At 41.4% G+C, this 19,668-nt stretch overlaps 1 protein-coding gene across 1 annotated transcript; it reads left to right on the top strand.

Moving 5' to 3' along the window:
- Window positions 1-1,751: 1,751 nt before the first annotated feature.
- LOC129814892 (plakophilin-1-like) lies at window positions 1,752-18,859 on the top strand. Its single transcript, XM_055868028.1, has 13 exons — window positions 1,752-2,041; window positions 9,418-9,515; window positions 10,690-11,174; window positions 11,280-11,421; window positions 11,529-11,736; window positions 13,508-13,667; window positions 14,109-14,226; window positions 14,502-14,681; window positions 14,890-15,060; window positions 15,262-15,415; window positions 15,824-16,010; window positions 17,250-17,334; window positions 18,151-18,859. Exons 1-13 carry the CDS (start codon window positions 1,849-1,851, stop codon window positions 18,223-18,225), a joined length of 2,256 nt encoding a protein of 751 aa, XP_055724003.1. The 5' UTR covers window positions 1,752-1,848; the 3' UTR covers window positions 18,226-18,859.
- The last annotated feature ends 809 nt before the right edge of the window (window positions 18,860-19,668 follow it).

Here is a 19,668-nt window from a genome sequence, read left to right as displayed (position 1 = left end):
GTCAGATGCTCTTATCCAAAATAACTTACTTATGTGAGTGCATACTTTTTCAGAATAATCCCCCATGGGAATTGAACCCACAACCCTGGTGTTGCAAGTGCCGTGCTCTGCCAACTGAGCCACACGGCAATCAACACTCATTGACGCTGCAGCTTTGGAGGAGCCTACAGTCTTTCAGACATTCTGTTCATATCATCTGCTAAGCTTAGTCAGTAACTTAATCGGTAGAAGCATGGCGCTTGCAACACCAATGGTTGTGGGTTCGATTCCAGTCACAGTGCACCATTCACTTTGGAGTCGTGTGGTATAAAGAGATCTCAATTTCTTTGTGGTTCTAATGGACCTTTTTACCACTAGAGGGCAATGTTGCACATGTAGCAGATACTGACCACCTGAGGATGGCGATACAATTCTAATGGCAAACCAAACAAATAGACAGGCAAGATAAGGTGACCCATGTGATATAGCTTTCAATGATTAACCATGTGATGTCTCCCATCTGTGGTATAGTCTTTGCTGGAAATGCAAAAATTAAAACACAAAGATCTTCAACTTTAAGAGAAATAGATGCATTTTGAAATATGGACTTTTTGTACATTTACTTCCCATATATAGGTTTTGTTTACACTGACATTTGGGTTTATTACAAGGTAATAATCATATAGCCGACCACTGACTGTTGGAAACTACAAACCGTAAGTATGCATAGATGGTATGATTGAAGGATAGAAGTGCTGTTACTTCCAACACAAAAGTTCAACTCTGTTCTAATGAGTCATTTAACATGTCTGAACATCAACACCTAAATCCATTTGAGGGTTTCCTGAGAAGTGGGAAATGAATGCTTGGCGCAGATTGTCAGGTATAGTTTGGCCACCACCCATAGCAATAACTGCCCTAGGGCGCCAAGCTGTGCCCATGGGTGTGGTGCTGCTTTGTTTTGTCTACACCAGCGCATTTTGCCAGTGAAGTGTTGCCTGGCCTAACAGCATACAATCTGACAATTGAATTGGCTATTTTCCCAGGCTATTCTCACGGCCTTTGTCCTTCAAAATCGGTGCTGTTTGATCGACCGTCATAAAGAGATAAGAGAGTGTTTGGGAGAGTGTTTTTACACAAGACTCTGTGAAGGCTTATATCCAATGTAATTCATTTCAATTTCATTGCTCCAGAGTGTGACCTTTGCTCTCACACATACCTCATATAAAATATGATTGTCTATCACACCTAGCCTTGCCTATCTCACTTTGTTAGAAATGTGTCACCGGCTTGAGAGATATTGAGTAAGACGGTAGAGAATGATCTATTCATGAACATCTTGAGAGTCAAAAGTGTGAAGAGTAGTCACAGTGCAGAAAGGTGTGAAGAGCATAATTATTAATTCCACCAGTTGCCTGACTATTTGATTGCTGAACTCTCGACCTTGCTCTGGGTCTGGTCTTGGGTGGAGATCACATCATGGATGTTGGCTAACTTAAACAGTCTTATCATGAATGCAGTGATCACTAGTGAATTCAGTTCATTTATCAAATGTTATTATTGAGCATATTGTTATTATTAACATATTATTGCCTGGTTTGCCTGGGAGGGGGTCCCTGGGCAAGAAAAGGTTGAAAACCCCTGTTCTACAGAATCTTCAGTCAGCAGCCTAATATTTACTAGTAAAATGAACCCTTACTTCATTCACACCCACATCCACAACCGTGGTATTGCTTCATAATGGGCGTGGTTCATTGTTCAGGGCAGGGCAAGGTGCATTGTATATTAGATTGCACGTACAAACGCCACCTGTACACATCTAGGAACGGACCGTCGCATTTTTCGAATTACAGCTGGAAACGGACCTTCATGATGACAATGGACCCGTTGAAATCGGCCATGTCCATCGGGAATGTGGATGAGACATCTCTTGCTTTGCCATCCGATAAAAAACTTCGGTCCAAACAGCAGCGAGTCTTGGATCAGGTGCAAACCATCAAGAGGGGCAAGTCGAAGTACAGTAAAAATGGATTTGTGTCGTCGCCAACGACATCCCCAACGAGTAAGCAGAGGCCTAATTATTATTAAAGAAACATAGATAGCCTAATAAGTTATTTGTATGCTATTTGATTAGACCTAAAGTCCAATCTGGTTATGGTTTCATTTTTTTTTTTTTTTTTTTTTTTTTACATACGATGTGCATTGTTGTGAATGATTTAGCGTATTCATTGTCAAATATGAAAACCGCACAAATAAAATATCAGCAACTCCACTTTCGTAAAGTCTGTTAATAAGTAAACAAAGTGCAACATTTGTCATTTTAATATCAAAATAAACATATTTTTAGGCCAACTGATATATATTTCGAATCGTTTACTATTGAACCAATACAAACATCGACTTAATGATGACTTTCTTTTCCTCATTGTGCTCCTGCTTAACGTCAAAAAGTTATGAAACCTGTACAAACCTGTAAAGCGTCATATTTGTTGGAGTTGCTCTTTGAGATGTATTAATTGATTATAGAAGCACCCCTATTTTTTTTTTTTTACACAAGCCAATATATGGCCACATACTGAATCAGATTTTAGAAATGTGACATTACTGTTGACTTTTTGTAGCCATATATAATACAAATATTGTGTATTTGTAAGTAGCACTGGAGCAGTCTTATATTTCATAGCCAACCTGCCTAAAGTGGAAGAAATTGCCAGGAAACACCTGAAATCAACCCGTACACCACTCAAATGTTGTTGAACGACTACATGAATCACCCCAACAAATGTCTTTAAAGGGTTAAAAACCTGTTATGTTATCAAGCCCAAAAAATTGCCAACACACCCAAGGAGTTACCATATAGAGCAAATATTTTGAGAACATGGCTCGTTTCCTGTGAATATGACCTTAAACTAACATAGGCTTTTACATTACGCTACGATTTATGTAATATCACCTTGATATGAAACTGTTACCCAGTGGATTTAAGCCTTACATTTGTAAGAGATTATCTTTGGGATGTGTTAATTGCTATTAGAATGGATGCCCAAAAATTGGGCCATGGAACCCTGATACTTAACATAATAATCCATTATAGTCGCCAATACTGAATCAGATTTTGTAAAGGGGATATTACTGTTGAATTTTTGTTGCCATTTATAATAAAACATATTGTGGATTTGTGAGCAATAGACCAGCCTTCAACAATATGCCATTATATTGAATAAGCAATGTGACCCAAGTGGCATAAATCTATCTATAAACCATTTTTTGTTGAACTACGACATGACAAATGTCTTTTAAAAGGTTAAAAACATGTTATCAAGCTTTAAAAAATCCCAACACACCCCAGGAGTTGCATTATTTAGCTAATTGATTGAGAACAAGGATAATTTCAAAATGACTTTAAACCGGAGATGGTCGTTCTAACATGGGCTTTTACATAACCCTAACCATGTCAAGAAAAGCTAGCCGCAGTTTTTGTTCACTTCAAATAATTAGTCTTGTTGGTTACCTAGCTAAAGGAAAACAACAGGCAACATATACTGACCAAAAATATAAATGCAACATGTAACGTGTTGGTCCCATGTTTCATGAGCTAAAATAAAAGATCCCAGAAATGTTCCATATGCACGAGCTTATTTTGTCTCAAATTGTGTGCACCAATTTGTTTACATCCCTGTGAGTGAGCATTTCTCCTTTGCCAAGATAATCTATCCACCTGACTGGTGGGATATCAAGAAGCTGATTAAACAGCATGATCATTACACAGGTGCAACTTGTGCTGGGGACAATAAAATGTGCCGTTTTGTCACACAACACAATGCCAAAGGTGTCTCACGTTTTGAGGGAGCGTGCAATTGGCATGCTGACTGCACAACTGTCCACCAGAACTGTTGCCAGAGAATTTAATGTTTATTTCTCTACCATAAGCCGCCTCCAATGTCGTTTTAGAGAATTTGTCAGTACGTCCAACTGACCTCACAAATGCAGACCACGTGTAACCACGCCAGCCCAAGACCTCCACATCCGGCTTCTTCACCTGTGAGATCATCTGAGACCAGCCACCCAGACAGCTAATGAAACTGTGGGTTTGCACAACCATAGAATTTCTGCACAAACTGTCATAAACTGTCTCAGGGAAACTCATCTGCGTGCTCGTCATCCTCGACAGGGTCTTGACCTGACTGAAGTTCAGCGTCGTACCCAAATTCAGTGGACAAATGTTCACCTTCGATGGCCACTGGCACGTTGGAGAAGGGTGATCTTCACGGATGAATCACGGTTTCAACTGTACCGTATAAATGGTGTCGTGTGGGCGAGCGGTTTGTTGATGTCAACGTTGTGAACAGAGTGCCCTATGGTTCCGGTGGGGTTATGGTATGGGCAGGCATAAGCTACGGACTTTGAACACACATGCATTTTATCTACGGCAATTTGAATGCGCAGAGATACCGTGATGAGATCCTGAGGCCCATTGCCGTGCCATCACCTCATGTTTCAGCATGATAATGCACAGCCCCATGTTGCAGGGATCTGTACACAATTCCTGGAAGCTGAAAATGTCCCAGTTATTCCATGGCCTGCATACTCATAGACGTGTCACCCATTGAGCATGTTTGGGATGCTCTGGATGGATGTGTATGACAGCGTGTTTCAGGTCCCGCCAATATCCACAGCCATTGAAGAGGAGTGGGACAACATTCCACAGGCCACAATCAACAGCTTGATCAACTGTATGTGAAGGAGATGTGTGGCACTACATGAGGCAAATGGTGGTCACACCAGATACTGACTGCTTTTCTGGTCAACGCCCCTACCCTTTTTAAAGGTATCTGTGACCAACAGATGCATATCTGTATACCCAGTCATGTAAAATACATAAATTAGGGTCTATTGAATTTATTTGACCTGACTGATGTTCTTATATGAACTGTGACTCAGTAAAATCTTTGACATTGTTGCATGTTGCGTTTTATATTTTTGTTCAGTGTATAATATTAAATCTAGCTAGCTACCCAGCTAACAAAAGGACGTCCTTAGGGAAATTGGTAGGGGACCAACAGGAAATGTTGTGAGGTGCTGGTTATTCATATGCTGGGGTGTAAACTTCAGGGACAGCAGGTCAGCTAATAATCCCCAGTTTACAATTGGCTCATTCATCCCCCTCCTCTCCCCTGTAACTATTCCCCAGGTTGTTGCTGCAAATGAGAACGTGTTCTCAGTCAACTTACCTGGTAAAATAACGGTAAAAAAAAAATAAAAAATACTTACTGTATAGGCAGCACACTTTACCAAAACAGGCACAATCATCAAGATATTTTGCTTTCATTGTCAAAACTCCTGAAAGATGCTTGGCTGTTGGAGTCCACATGCACTTCGTTTGATACATAGAAAGCAAGTATCAAACCTTCCAGCTCTGGAACATTGTTCTTGAAATGTAAGACTTGTGATGATTTTTCTCTGTGTGCACAGAACTAGAGATGTTGGTAGTTCTGTTGAAATATTAGAAGCCTTGGCACCATGGTTCTTTGCACTGGACAGAACAAACTATGCAAGGTGGATTCCTATCCACATTCAAGACATGAAAGCTCTACCGGCTAACATCAGAGAAGAATTCTCAGACTTCTGAGTCCTGCCAAAAACACAAAACAAGTTCTCATTCATGCAACTTGACCAAGCCCGTGAGAAAAACCATTAGTTGGTAAAAGGAACATGGGGGAGCCATTGGACTAACAGAGAACCCCACTGCCTTCTGGAGATGGATAGTAGCGGGACCTGAGCTGGCCAGACTACTGGTTGGTTTTCAATTCCAGATTTTGAATGTAGATTTTCCCCTTCAACACAATCTTCAACACAAGCAAAGTTCATCACACAAAAAAACAAGTAGCCACCATCTCAAGCAACTCAATATTAGGAAGGTGTTCTTAATGTGTTGGTCACTCGGTGTATAGCTCAAGGAAGTAATTGTGGATAGGAACACATCCATCCATCAGAGCATTAAGAGGAATAATGTACCACTGCTTAAAAATGCTAAGGCAAAGCCAGTCACAAAATAGAAAAAGCGAATAACAGCATTAAAAAGTGATTGCACTTTCAGCCAACTTTACATTGCCAGCAAGTTCCAAAATGGAAACCTGGATGAGTTTTTCTCTCATGAGAATAACCCATGTCCTCCAATCCTTTTGAAATACCGAAATGCTTAACTTGGCAACCCCAAAATCTGATCTGCTAGGCATGATCGCTGTAGATTCCTACCTACCTGTGCCCCTCTTCTTTTGATGCCAAAATCATTGACAGAGCTGTCATTGTCCATTCCTTACCCATCCACCAAGTTTCCACATTTGGAGAATATGGCAGTAGTGTCTTCCTGCCTTGGGTAGAGCACCAATTGAAAAACTGCAATAGAATTGATATTGTGTGGGACACTCAACAAGAGAGAATCTAGGAAAATGCGTCCGAATTAAAGTTGGGAGACAATCATGCTTCCATGTAAATTATCAGATTTTTCTCAGAAATCCCACTAACAAACAGGAACTGTTTTAAAATGATGACACAGACTGTGTGTGCCAATTAATTTGAAGATGGAAAAGAGATCTACAATATGTGACAAAGCAAGCAAGTATAGTGTAGAAAATCATTGTACCATCGAAACTTAGACTTGCTTTCAATGAGAATGACAGATCTATAAGTCACATTTCGATGTGAATTTGGTCGAGGCTCCCAAAAAGTTACATATTGCAGCTTTAATTCAAGTGAGCATGCACTTGCCACTTTTGTTTGGTTAGCAGTGTTTCGGTAGCGCGCACACACACATGATGGAGTTTGCAAAACAAAGGTCTATCTGGATTGATGGAAATAATCATGATTCTGCCAGGTAGGCTACTTTGTAGCAGATAGAAAGCCTTTCCGTTTACCCGAAGACGGTTATCATTAGCATCGCTAATATAATACATTTGATGTATTATTACTCAACTTAATTTCATGAAAATGTCATTAACATCTACATCAGAGGCCAATTTGAATTTTACCTCTTCAATATATTTGCAATGAGCACCCCATTACACATCATGGAAGGCCATGTCCACACCCATAGAATGATGTCCACACCACTCAGGCCTGTTCTACATTTTCTAAAGGAAATTGAGAATTGACTATAGCTAATGTTCTCCATCACTAACTGTCTACGTAGCCTACATTTGTAAATCTTACTCAACTGTATTTATTATAATAAGTAGCCTACATTGGAAAAATTACTCACCAAAGCTCTCACAATAAAACAATTTCAAGAAAGCAAGTTCAAGACAAATATTTACAAACATACAACAAATAAGAAATTATTTTACTTAAGTACTATAGCCGAACGATTTTTACATTACGTTTGAGTCATTTAGTAGACACTCTTATCCAGAGCACGGTTTGGCTCAATTCTGAATTTAATTGAGAATGCCTCATAAATTCCAATTCAATTATTGAATGTGAATTTAATTTGAAGTAGTAAACATCACACATAGTTGCAATTATAATATAAATGAAATGAAATAGAATTGAATTCAGTGAAATTCAAATGCCTCTGCTATTCTATATTAGGTGTACCCTATTTAAGTGATAATGCCAGAGAAGCCGGTGTTTGGAGGATATATTGGCATGGGGGTGTTGTTGAAGGCAGGCAAACCGTGCCGATATATCCTCCAGACACCGGCTTTGAGGGCATTATAACGGGTTACCAACATATTCTAATAATGATTCAAATGTTTTCCGATTTTTTTTAATGTTGATTCATTTATTCATACTATTTCATTCTTCCACAAAATATAGTCCCGACACAAATGTAGGGCTGCTACCCAAGCCGGCTGGTCGTTCAATCTATCGGTTCGGTTGCCAGAGACACGACCCAGTCTTTCAGTCTTTTTGTTCTGTATCTATGGAAAAAAAATACTTGTTATGTATCTTTAGAACGATCCAGTCATTCGTTCTAAATGTTCCATTACCATACTGGCTTGCAACGTTCTTATCCCTTGCTTGCTAGCTAGCCAACTACGGCTAACTTATAGTCACATTAAAAGTGCAGCCAGAATAACAGCAAAGTAGCTGCATTTGCATTTGTTTAAGCTGTTTTCTAGTGACATTTATTTGGATGCATCCATAACAATGAGCTAATTAGGCGCAATTTCGCCTGGCATAGAAAATGTGCTCACTCATCTGGACACTGTTGTTCAGAGGAGCTAGCCAACAACACAGCTAACACAATCACTTCAAACTGAAGCTGGAAAGACTGCAAACTAGCTGCCCTTCATTTCGTTTTACCTTTTTTCATTTGACATTTCTTTGTATATATCCATAAAAATGATGCCAGCTGATTCATGATTTCGACTAGCTGAGAAACGTTGCCTGGATGTTTCGTCCTGACTCCCGGCACGTTCCTTACTATGGAACAGCTGGAGATCGAATTTGAATATTGAAACAATGTTGAAAATGTTGGAGAGACAGATAGCAAGGTTTATACAAATCTCCGCTGTTGAAAACTAAATCTTAGTCTCAAAGAAATGTGAGATAATGTCTAGATGCTTTTTATATTGTAGATCAAGTCCATACATTGCCTGGCTGGGCTGATGAGACAGCGGATTGGGCAGTCAGATGGAACAGAGTAAATAGGCATTTTAACGTCATAGAGGCCTTCAAAAGAAGCCTAAGAAATGAAATGGTTGGTGGAAACATAATTGGGTATTCTAAGCACTTAAAATAGTTTATGAACATTGTTTCCAGAGAAAAGTGAAATATTCTTTGGTATCTGGAAGTGTGACTTGTCAGATTCAATGAAACTCATGTTTTATGACTGAGTGGAATTTATTTGAATTGCACTGAATTAAATTAATATACCTCCTGTGGGGTGCGGCCAATTTAAATTTGAATTTCAACTCATTAGTTGAATGGGAGTCAGTTCCTAAGTTCTGAATTAAGCCTAACCCCGATCCAGAGCGACTTACAATACATATTTCACTAGAATGCATAAGTTCCCTGTTAATTATCTAAAAGCATAAGACACTGTGGATGGCATGACATTGACGTTAACAGTACAATACCAATCATTTGTTTTTGTCAAAACAGCAAATAGGTATAATGCTTGGTTGGCAGGCTCACATGGAACATGTTAAAAAATGCATTTTGTCCCACCAAAACAAAACACATTTGATGTTTGACAGTTGGAAAAACATGGCAAAACATAATTACTGCATCTCTCATCACAGTGCATCTCGTAATGTGATTAAAGATTTCAAACGTATTAGTCATTACAGCTTGGAGACTTGCTTCCTCAAGCCCTCAATTTAATCACATCAAAGCAATAAACAGTGTGTCTTTTCTCACACTCAATATTTTACAGTGATAACTAATATTAACATATTTTAAGTGCCATTTACAATCTCTTGTTTTTCTCCATAGGTCCTGTGTACATCAACATATTCGCTGACTCCTTTAAGTCACCTACCAGTCTCAATGGAGGGGCCTTCTTTAATGGTACAAATGGCCTCTCAAAAACGGTATGAAGCTTTTCATATTTCACATCACATTCCCTTTTGTTTTAAATACAAAGATAGAAAACATTGTCCCATATTTTTGATAACTGTGCTTGGTTTATCAGTTGTATTTAGCAGTATATCATTTAAGGACAAATTATGGGTCAGTGGTGATCAACAACAACAAAAATCCCCTAAAATCTCTTTTACAGCTTTAGGCACAGTGGATATTAATATGAAAGCAGTGCCATGGGCATCATAGGGTAGTAAATCTGAGACTATTCTCGGAACCCAGAACCATATCTCACATGGCCAGCTACTCAATGTATGTGACCAGTCTGTCATGAGAGTCTGAGTCAGGTGTAACCAGGTGCTGGAGATGACTGACTAACCCCAGGACTGGGTGTGAATGTGCGATACTGCCCAGTCATTATTGCTCCAGAAATCTGGGGAGTGTTGTTCAGCTTTCTCTCCAGCACAAGTGAGAAAAGTGAGGCATCCTCCCATAATGGCACCTGACTCATTGTTGAAACTGACATCTTTGTCTCAATCATGTGCTTTCACTTATCCACCTCACACAGGTGAGGCATGATGAGTAGTCCAAACGGAAATCTAGTCCATGCCAAGTTTCCACCTCAACCGAGCTCTGGAGGCCTTCATTCTTGTTCATGACCAAAGAGAGAAAGAAATCCATATTGACACTCAACATATTAAATAGGTTAAACTGTAAATTATCGTCACACATTACCCTTACTATTACTTAATACTATTACTAATGTCTGTAAACCATTTCTAACACATTATTTACAAATGATGCCTCACACAACTCAGAGTCCTTGAGAAAAACAAGCATTCACAAAACGTTCTGTTTGTATGTAGTGTGTCTCGGCCTGTCCTGTCCAGTCATGAGGATGCCTGTCTCAACTGTTTATGTAACATAAATCTTATTCTGGAGAGGTGCCCACTACAAATCGTATATGAATAGTTCTGATTTCCCACTACCCTCTGCCAATTAGACAAGTCTAGAATAGTTATCAATAACAATAGATTGATTAAATGCAGTACCGTACACAGTATTTATCTTCACCAAAGTGGGTCTACGCCTTTGTGTGTATTATGATTTTGGAATGAGGTTGAAAGTGTTGCAATATTCCTGTTTTGTGTCTGCTAGCATTTACTCAATTACTTCGTCCTGCAGCTCAGCTATGAGAAAAGCACCAAGCGAAGGGTCGTGGCCTCCAAGGAATCTACGGTCCAGAGGAACATGAGCAGCTCCAGCCAGTGGGAGAGACGATTCCCTCTCAGCCCCACCATAGGCAAGCACAACAGCAGCCGCAGTGTGCCTGACCTGGCCCCCTTCCCCACCACTACTACTACTACCACCATCACCACGCAGCAGCAACAGCAGTCCTCGGCCCCCGCCCGGCAGCTCCAGCCCAACAGGTCCAGCGTCTTCCTGTCCGAGAGGAACAGCAGTCAGGTCATCTCCAATGGCAACAGCTCCTCTCAGGTCGCTGTCAAAGGTAATGGGGTGCAGAAAAGGAACAGCCAGTTGATTGGCACGCGTCAGACGAAAAGTAGTGGCCAGATTACCAGCAGCCAAGGTCGTATTGAGAGGGCACCCTCTAACCTCTCCGTGGCCGAGTCCAAGATATCAGGGATGAAGAGCAAGGGTGAAGCGGGGTGAGTGGAATGAGTGGGTGTGTAAATGCTGCTTTGGGCTTTGATGAGTTGCATTTCAAATGTTTCTGAACAGGTGTTGATACGTGTATGTGCTTTTCCCAACAGGATTAATGGTAATGGTCAGATAGCTGATATAACCATGAAGGAGGCGGTTGAGTACCTGTCCAGTGGAGATGAGAACTACCAGCTCTGTGGAGCCTCCGTCATCCAACACGCGACCTACTCAGAGGACAAGGCCAAGCAGGAGGTGAGGACACGCATCTGGGTCTCTTGGACCAGGATTAAACAACTCTGTCCTGTCCTGAAGGACACTGTCCTGAATTAGGATGTCTAACAGTTTTACATGTCTCTCAGGTGTTGCGGCTCAAAGGGATCCCCCCTTTGGTGAACCTGCTTAGGAGTCCCAGTCCCCAGGTCCAACAGGCTGCCTCCGCCACCCTGCGGAACTTGGCCTTTAAAGATGCAGACAACAAGGAGGAGGTCCAGCGCTGTGGGGGCATCACTGAGGCACTGGCCCTGCTCCGAGACACAGACTCTACTGAGACACAGAAACAACTCACAGGTAGAGAACACTATTCTATTTCTGTACACAACGCTTCTCCGTCTAGTGACATTACAGAATGCAGACATGTGCCCCAGTGTGAATGCAAGCGGGTATGAAAGCGAAACACGCTTGTGTTGCTTTCTGATGCCAAAACATGCATATTTACATTAAATGTATTCGTGCCGTAGAGCACAGCAAAACACTCCCGCTAAACACGCTCCCCTTAACCCTGATCAGATCCTGCTGTCGGTCACACCGGTGTTCTCTTGTGCTGCATTGTGCCAGGGGAACTTGATAGGTGAGACATCTCACAATAGTCTGTGTTCTGGAGGCTAGACCAGCCTGCTCTCACTATTGTTCGGTCTTCCAGAGGCTGTGTTCAATCAACTGGCTCTTGTGTAATCAAATATTTACCCTGGTTCTTGACTAGCAACAGTACATAGCTACAGTATCTTTGATATATATGAATCAAATCAAATTGTATTAGTCACATGCGCCGAATACAACAGGTGTAGACCTTACAGTCACTGGTGCTTCCTGCTTTAATTTTTGCTTGTAAGGAGGATAGAATTATGGTCAGATTTGCCAAATGGAGGGCGAGCGAGAGCTTTGTATGCGTCTCTGTGTGTGGAGTAGAGGTGGTCCAGAATTTATTTTCCTCTGGTTGGACATTTAAGAAATTTGGTAAAATGAGAAATAGAAATTTGGTAAAATGGATTTAAGATTCCCTGCATTTAAAGTCCTCGGCTATTAGGAGCGCCGCCTCTGGGTGAGCGTTTTCTTGTTCGCTTATGACAGAATACAACTCATTCAATGCTGTCTTAGTGCCAGCCTCTGACTGTGGTGGTATGTAAACAGCTATGAAAAATACAGATGAAAACTCTCTAGGTAGATAGTGTGGTCTACAGCCTATCACGAGATACTCTACCTCAGGCGAGCAATAGCTCGAGACTTCCTTAGATATTGTGCACCAGCTGTTATTTACAAAAATACATAGTCCGCCACCCATTGTCTTACCAGACGCCGCTGTTCTATCCTGCCGGTGCAGCGTATAACCAGCCAGCTGTATGTTGATAGTGTCTTCGTGCAGCCACAACTCCGTGTAGCATAAGATATATTACCGTTTTTAATGTCCCATTGCTAGTTTAATCTTCCGCGTAGGTCATTGATTTTATTCTCCAAAGATTGCAAGTTTGCTAGCAGAATGGAAGAAAGTGGGGGTTTATTCAATCACCTACGAATTCTCAGAAGGCAGCCCGCACTTTCGGCCCCTTTTTCTCCACCTCTTCACGCAAATCACGGATATCTGGGCCTGTTCCCGAGAAAGCAGTATATCGTTCGCGTCGCGCTCGTCAGACACGTGAAAGGGAAAAAAGGATTCTGCTAATCCGTGGTGAGTAATCGCAGTCCTGATGTCTAGAAGTTATTTTCGGTTATAAGAGACGGTAGCAGAAACATGAGTGACAATGACAGAGCTGTACTGTAGCTAAGTGAAAATTAAACACCTCGTATTTCGTGTCAACCCTGGTCGTGGGGACTCGAAGGGTGCGCAGGCTTTTGTTCTCTTCCTAGTTATGCTTTGGGAAGTACACGCCGTGCCCGTGTCATGACAGTTTGATCAATGTGCACTGTGTTGACTATCTAGTATTGCCTGTGTTGAGTTTAATGTTTGTGTTGAGCTTGCTAAGATCGATGGTAATAATGCCACATGAGTAGCAGGTACCAGCTATTTGAACAACTGCTGCTTCTACTACCACTGAACTACTGCAACTTTGTCCTTTCTCTTCAGGTCTCCTTTGGAACCTGTCATCTGCAGACAGTCTGAAGCCAGAGCTGGTGCGTAGTGCTCTGCCTGTCCTGACTGAGACTGTGGTAGTACCATACACTGGAGATGAGACAAACAGCAACCAGGACCCAGAGGTCTTCTACCATGCTACGGCATGTCTACGGTGAGACACATCAATCAATGCTGTAGACCAGGAGTGTACATTGCGCCGATGGATACAGGCAGTTAGCCAGGAAGTTAGAGAGACAGACTTATGAACTGGCAATGGGAGGGGCTCATGATGACAGATCCCAGGTACCATCTACGCTTGTTTTGGCATTGAGCGAAGCGCTTAATTAAATTTGATCCAGTGGCACTGCACTGGCTGAACCTGTAGATTAGTCTCGATACTACTCCTAGCCTCTTAAGTTGTGTCTGTGCCAGTCTCAGAGGATTGGGTGAATAGCATAATACAACTTCTTACTGTCACTCATGGATGAAAGTACTGTTCTGTTCTAGTCTGTATTGTTATCCACTGTCAGACTATACAATGCTGGCCTGACCTGCCTTTACCTGATGTATGACAAGACCAGTTTAACTTCATTTTCCCCGACTGCCCCAACAGAAACCTGAGCTGTGCGACTCAAGGCAACAGGCAGGCCATGCGTAACTGTCGAGGCCTCGTCGACTCTCTGGTCAGTTACGTCCAGCGCTGTGTGGCTGCAGAGAGGCCAGATGACAAGGTGAGCATGCAACATTGAATTACTTAAAATAAAGTTTAAACAAGTAATGTTGAATTCATGGAATATAATTATTCACCAATAATAGAAAGTCTAGCTCGAACTACATGTGAACGTTTCATGGAATACATTTTCTCTAATGGTTACATGTTTGTTGCTACCTACTTTCTAACTTGGAGTTCGATGGATCATACTATGAACATGTGTGTGCTACAATAGAGATACAGTACATGCTAAGCTAACCAACCCTTTAATACTTTTGCCTCTGTCTGTGTCAGTCTGTGGAAAATTGTGTGTGTGTCTTGCACAACCTGAGCTTCCAGCTGGAGAGTGAAGCCCCTGCCCTCTTCAGCAGGATCACTGCCCTGGCCAGGACACCCAGCAGGGCCAACACCCCCAGTGAGACCGGCCCCATTGGGTGCTTCAGCCCACAGAGCAGCAAGGTCCAGGAGCAGGAGGTGAGACAGGCATATAGGTCAAATAAAATCCAGGGAGAGCTGAGAGAGACGGATACACAATAGCAACATATCGTATTGAATGAACTATACACTTTTTATCATTACACACGGCAATTACATGTACATCAACTTCCGTCGTATATTTTCCATCACCTAAAAAAATCTGATGATTGATAATAACTTGGTCCTCCTCTTTTTACTCTTGTAGAGTCACTTTGACTACCCTGTGATGGAGGAGCAGAACCCTAAAGGAGCAGGCTTGCTCTTCCACTCCAAGACCATGCAGAGTTACCTGTCTCTGCTGGGGTCCAGCCAGAGAGAAGAGACCCTGGAGGCCTGCTCTGGAGCCCTGCAGAACCTCACTGCTAACCATGGCATTGTATGAACAACACTCCTCATTTTGATTATTTCATTATTTATTCACACAAAAGGTGTTTTAAATGCAACAAATGTATAGAGAAAAACATGCACCAAATGTGTGTAGAAAAAACAACATTCACATCATGGTCTCACTTAACTTAATATGCTTTATAAACCCTTCATAGACCCTTTTATAATGTCTTCATCTCTGTGTCCACAGGTGTCTAGTGTGATGAGCCAGAGCATCGTGCAGAAGCTGAACGGCCTGCCACACATCTCTCCCCTGCTGCAATCCTCCAACCCCAGCCTCCAGAAAACTGCTGTGTCTCTGGTAGGGAACCTGGCCAAGAACCAACGCCTTCAGAGCACCATGGGTGAGCATGGACACCAATCATAGCCCTGTTCTTTGTAGAACAGATGGAACCGAAAATGTTTGGTCAGAGGAAACCTTGTTTCAACGACTGTGTAGTTTGCATTGAGAGCAAACATCTCGCTGGGCCAGTTTAGCTAAGCAAATTTTCTCCTGGTATTTTAAGGCTGCCCTCCCCCACCTCTCTGATTCTAAGCGGTTGGGTACTTGGGTTGGATACATTCAGTTGTGCAACTGACTAGGTATACCCTTTCCCTTCACTTTCCCCTTCCCTTCAGAGAGGATTAAACATTTCATTTACACCTGACCTTTGGTGGTTTTAGCTTTTAACATTTTGTGGTTGAATTAGCACCACTTCATCGCGTGCGTTTGCTGGAGGTGAATGACCTAATGGGATGTGTCTTGTCTGAAGCCCGACAGACCCTACCGGAGCTAGTTGGCATCCTCAGCTCATGGACCAAGAAAGAGACAGAGTTTGATGACACCCTGGCCATGGCGTGCCAAACCAGCCACAGTCTGCTAATGAAGGAGCCTGAGCTGGGGAAACCCCTGCTGACCAACAAGCTGGTCAACTCAGTTAACGACCTGAGCAAGAACAGGTAAGGCCTGGACAATATTTTGTATTGCAATTTTTTAAAACATTTGGCCGTAGTTAGTCCTGCGGCTAAGGAGTCGGACCCGTGGCTGAAAAATGTCCGGTTCGATCTGGCAAATGGATGGAGGGCTGCTGGGTTCACATCCTCAAGGATACAGAGACTATGAGGACCCTGGCAGCATCTCTGTTCCAGTGCCACTATGACTATGCTTGCATCGCATGGTTCAGTGGCATAACAACAACATCTGAAAGACAAACTTGAAACAGCCCAAAATAAACTGATGAGAATTATACTCATGCTCAGCCCTAGGATGCACATTGGTCCTAATATTTTCAGGGAACTGAACTGGTTTACAGTTGATCTCCGGGTGGTGCAGATCAAACTGTGAATGGTTTTTAAAGTTATACATGGCCTTGCCACCAGTTACCTGTCTGGTTATTTTCATTTCATTTTAGACTCATAGACAGTTGTTGTTTTTTTCATTTTTGCCAATATCAGACCGGTGTGCTATAGAAGCATAGCTGAAAAAAGCTATTTCCTTAACATTGGTCAGGTGCACAGGAATGGAATGGTGTACCAATCCATTTAAAATCCACCCCTACGCTAGGGAGTTTTAAGGTAAACCTTAAGAAATGTTTTATGGGAAAAACGCTTTAAAACTGCACATACTTGGTCATCTATCTTATTCCTTTTACTGTTTCCTCCCTACTGATGAGATGTATTTTGTTTTTGTGTTATAATCTTGTGTATTTTTATTTTTTCATGTATTTTCAACAGGAACACAATGGAAATACGTGTTTTGAACTTTTTTGTGTCATCCTCAATGATTTGAATGGCATTGTACTGTATCCACATGTGTGGTTGTATTGTGTTTAAAATTGTCAACAAAAATGAAATAATAATCCCCTCCCATTCCCCTACCTTTGTGCCCTTGAGCAAGGCCCTTAACCCTACAACATGCTCTCCATCCAGGGGCACTGCAGCTTGACCCTGTGCTCGTCTCAACTGTGTGTGTGTGCTGCCTGGGGCAGAAGACATTTCCGTGGTTCACTGTAACTATTGGACAATACATTAGAGCAGTTTGCAATATACAATACTATATAAAGAAAAATGGAAAACATCTTAACAGTTGTGGGCAGCCACTTTGGGTACATTCTAAAGAACCCAGATAACAGAGCCTTGAGTTTGAGGATAATAGAAAGAATACCCCAGTCTTACATGGATTGTTCTTTCTCTTGATAGGGATTTCCCAAAGGCCAGCAAAGCTGCAGGTGTGCTCCTCTACAGCCTCTGGTCAGAGAAGGACGTACAGAGTTTCCTAAAAAAGGTACCAATTTTGGGCTGATATTTCAAACAAATTCTGTTTTTGTACGATGCAATGTGATATCCCTGTTGCAGATATTGACCTCTTTTGTCAGACATGCGTTTTACCTACCAGTTTACGCCTCAATACCAAATGAAAGCGAAGACAACATGTGATTGGGTGGGTTTTACAATGGAGGCAATAGAAAGGACAATCTGAATAGGCAGGCTCAGTCAGGTCAAATACGGTAATCGGTGTGATGACTCATCACCCCTTCCCTGAAGGTAGTTGCTATTATTTCTGCTGGTTCCTTTTTTATGTTGTGAAAACACAGTAGAGATCCACAGTATCTGTCTGTACTCGACTGGGTGGGGTGTGTCGGGTGTGTCGAGGTTATTTCCTCAGTTCTGTGAACCTAATCCACGCCCCCCCCCCAGTCAGGTAATTATCCAAAACAGTGGAGGACGGATGGGGAGATTATGTTCTGTTTGGTGGTATTCTGTACACCTGCAAAAGATTAGATGCACATGATCCATAGGGGTGCTGAAATGGCACAGCCAAGGAATCTGGAGGAACAGGTTCGACTAGGCTCTGCAGACCTAGGACATCTTATCCCTTGTCTAGTCCTCTTTAACTTCTAATGACTATAGTTGGGTCTTGAGCTGTTCCATCAGTTGCTTGACATTTCAGCTTCACTTGGGCAACACTTGGTGAGAAACCTGACGTGAGCTAGTAACTGTAACTATGCCATAACGTATTATTTTGTCAAGGGGGGGGGGTGGGGGGGGGGTCAGTATCAAGGGGGGAATCTAATGTCTATTTTAATCATGTGTCCTACAGCAAGGGATGAATAAGGGTTCCTTTGTGAATGACATCACCAGCGCGGCTCACCGGTCTGTGCAGGTCATTGAGTAACAAGACAACTGGCATGGATCTCTTGGCACAACCTCCGGATGTACCAATGAACTTGTGGGCCTAATAAACCTACTACGGTACATATCAGATTGGGTCCAGTTAATCTGATTACAACATTTTTACGTTAGATTTTTTAAACAATTTATAGCTAATCAGAATGCTTAGCCATTATGTTTTGTTGTGTCTTTTGTCTTACGTCAGTACAAAGGTGATGATCTTGCACTTATATTTCTGTTATTTTCTAGGCTCTTTTGTGTTTACTAGAAATCCTTTTTTTCTGTTTTTCCACTGTAAACATGATGCTTTTGTATTGATAATGTCTGGTTACTGGGATTGCTTGAATAGGGCCCCTTCGCTTGCATGTCAATTATGGTTCATTGCGTATTTATCTAGCCAGGATAGTCCACTCAGTAACAATTGCCACTGTTTGTCAGGTAGTCCTGAGGGTATACTACAAAGCAGGATCAAGGAGTTAGCCAACTAACTTGCCTAAATATATATATATATATTTATATATATAGACAAGTTTGAAATGGGCATGGTCAAATTGATTCCAATGTTAGCTGGCTAACTAATTGATCCAGCATGCCACTCTGGGTCCCACAGAATCTAATATATATATATATATATATATATATATATATATATATATATATATATATATATATATATATATATATATATATATAAAACGTACACATCACAAAATGGACATATTGTGATGTCACCGACGTTTAACCTTGTGTAGCTACTGTGCTCCTACATATGGTACATTCATACTTTAAGCATGTTTGCTACATTCATACTTTAAGCATGTTTGCTACATTTATGTTTTTGTCCATTACTGCATGGTTTAGATTTATTTTTTTTGTCACGTGACATTTTAGTCACTAGCTAGGTTACCATCTAATTGGCGTCAGATTTTCATGCAAATATTCAAAAATCTGCATGAAAACAATATGCACATTTTCCAACCAGAAATGTGTTTCCAGCAAATTGACTTGTTGCAGATAAAAGGCTGTGCGTGATGACGTAGTGCACATACAAATATTTGTTGCTTTAAAATCCCATGTACCTAATAAAAATACAAATTAAATGGTTTTTCATTGCATTTTGAAATCTACATATGGTTTTCTCACAATTTTTGTTTGTTATATAGGGAGTTAGTCTACTCTGATATTGTCACGTGCGCTATAGCCACGTATAGGCTACATGATTATTATGGGCAAAAGAGCAAAATAATTTTTATTTGTCAAACTGCAGCCAAGCATCGATGATCATGTCACCAGAGTAAGACCCTCGATAATTATTGGAAAGGAGCATGAAGCTTATTAACACTTTCACCACCCCACGGGGGGCCAGTACAAAAAAAAAAAGTATGAATGTATGTACTTGTAAGTCGCTCTGGATAAGAGCGTCTGCTAAATGACTTAAATGTAAATG

This window comes from Salvelinus fontinalis, chromosome 18 (genome assembly GCF_029448725.1).
Source record: "Salvelinus fontinalis isolate EN_2023a chromosome 18, ASM2944872v1, whole genome shotgun sequence".
NCBI classification, from domain to species: domain Eukaryota; kingdom Metazoa; phylum Chordata; class Actinopteri; order Salmoniformes; family Salmonidae; genus Salvelinus; species Salvelinus fontinalis.
This window is presented reverse-complemented; position numbering and strand designations above follow the sequence as displayed.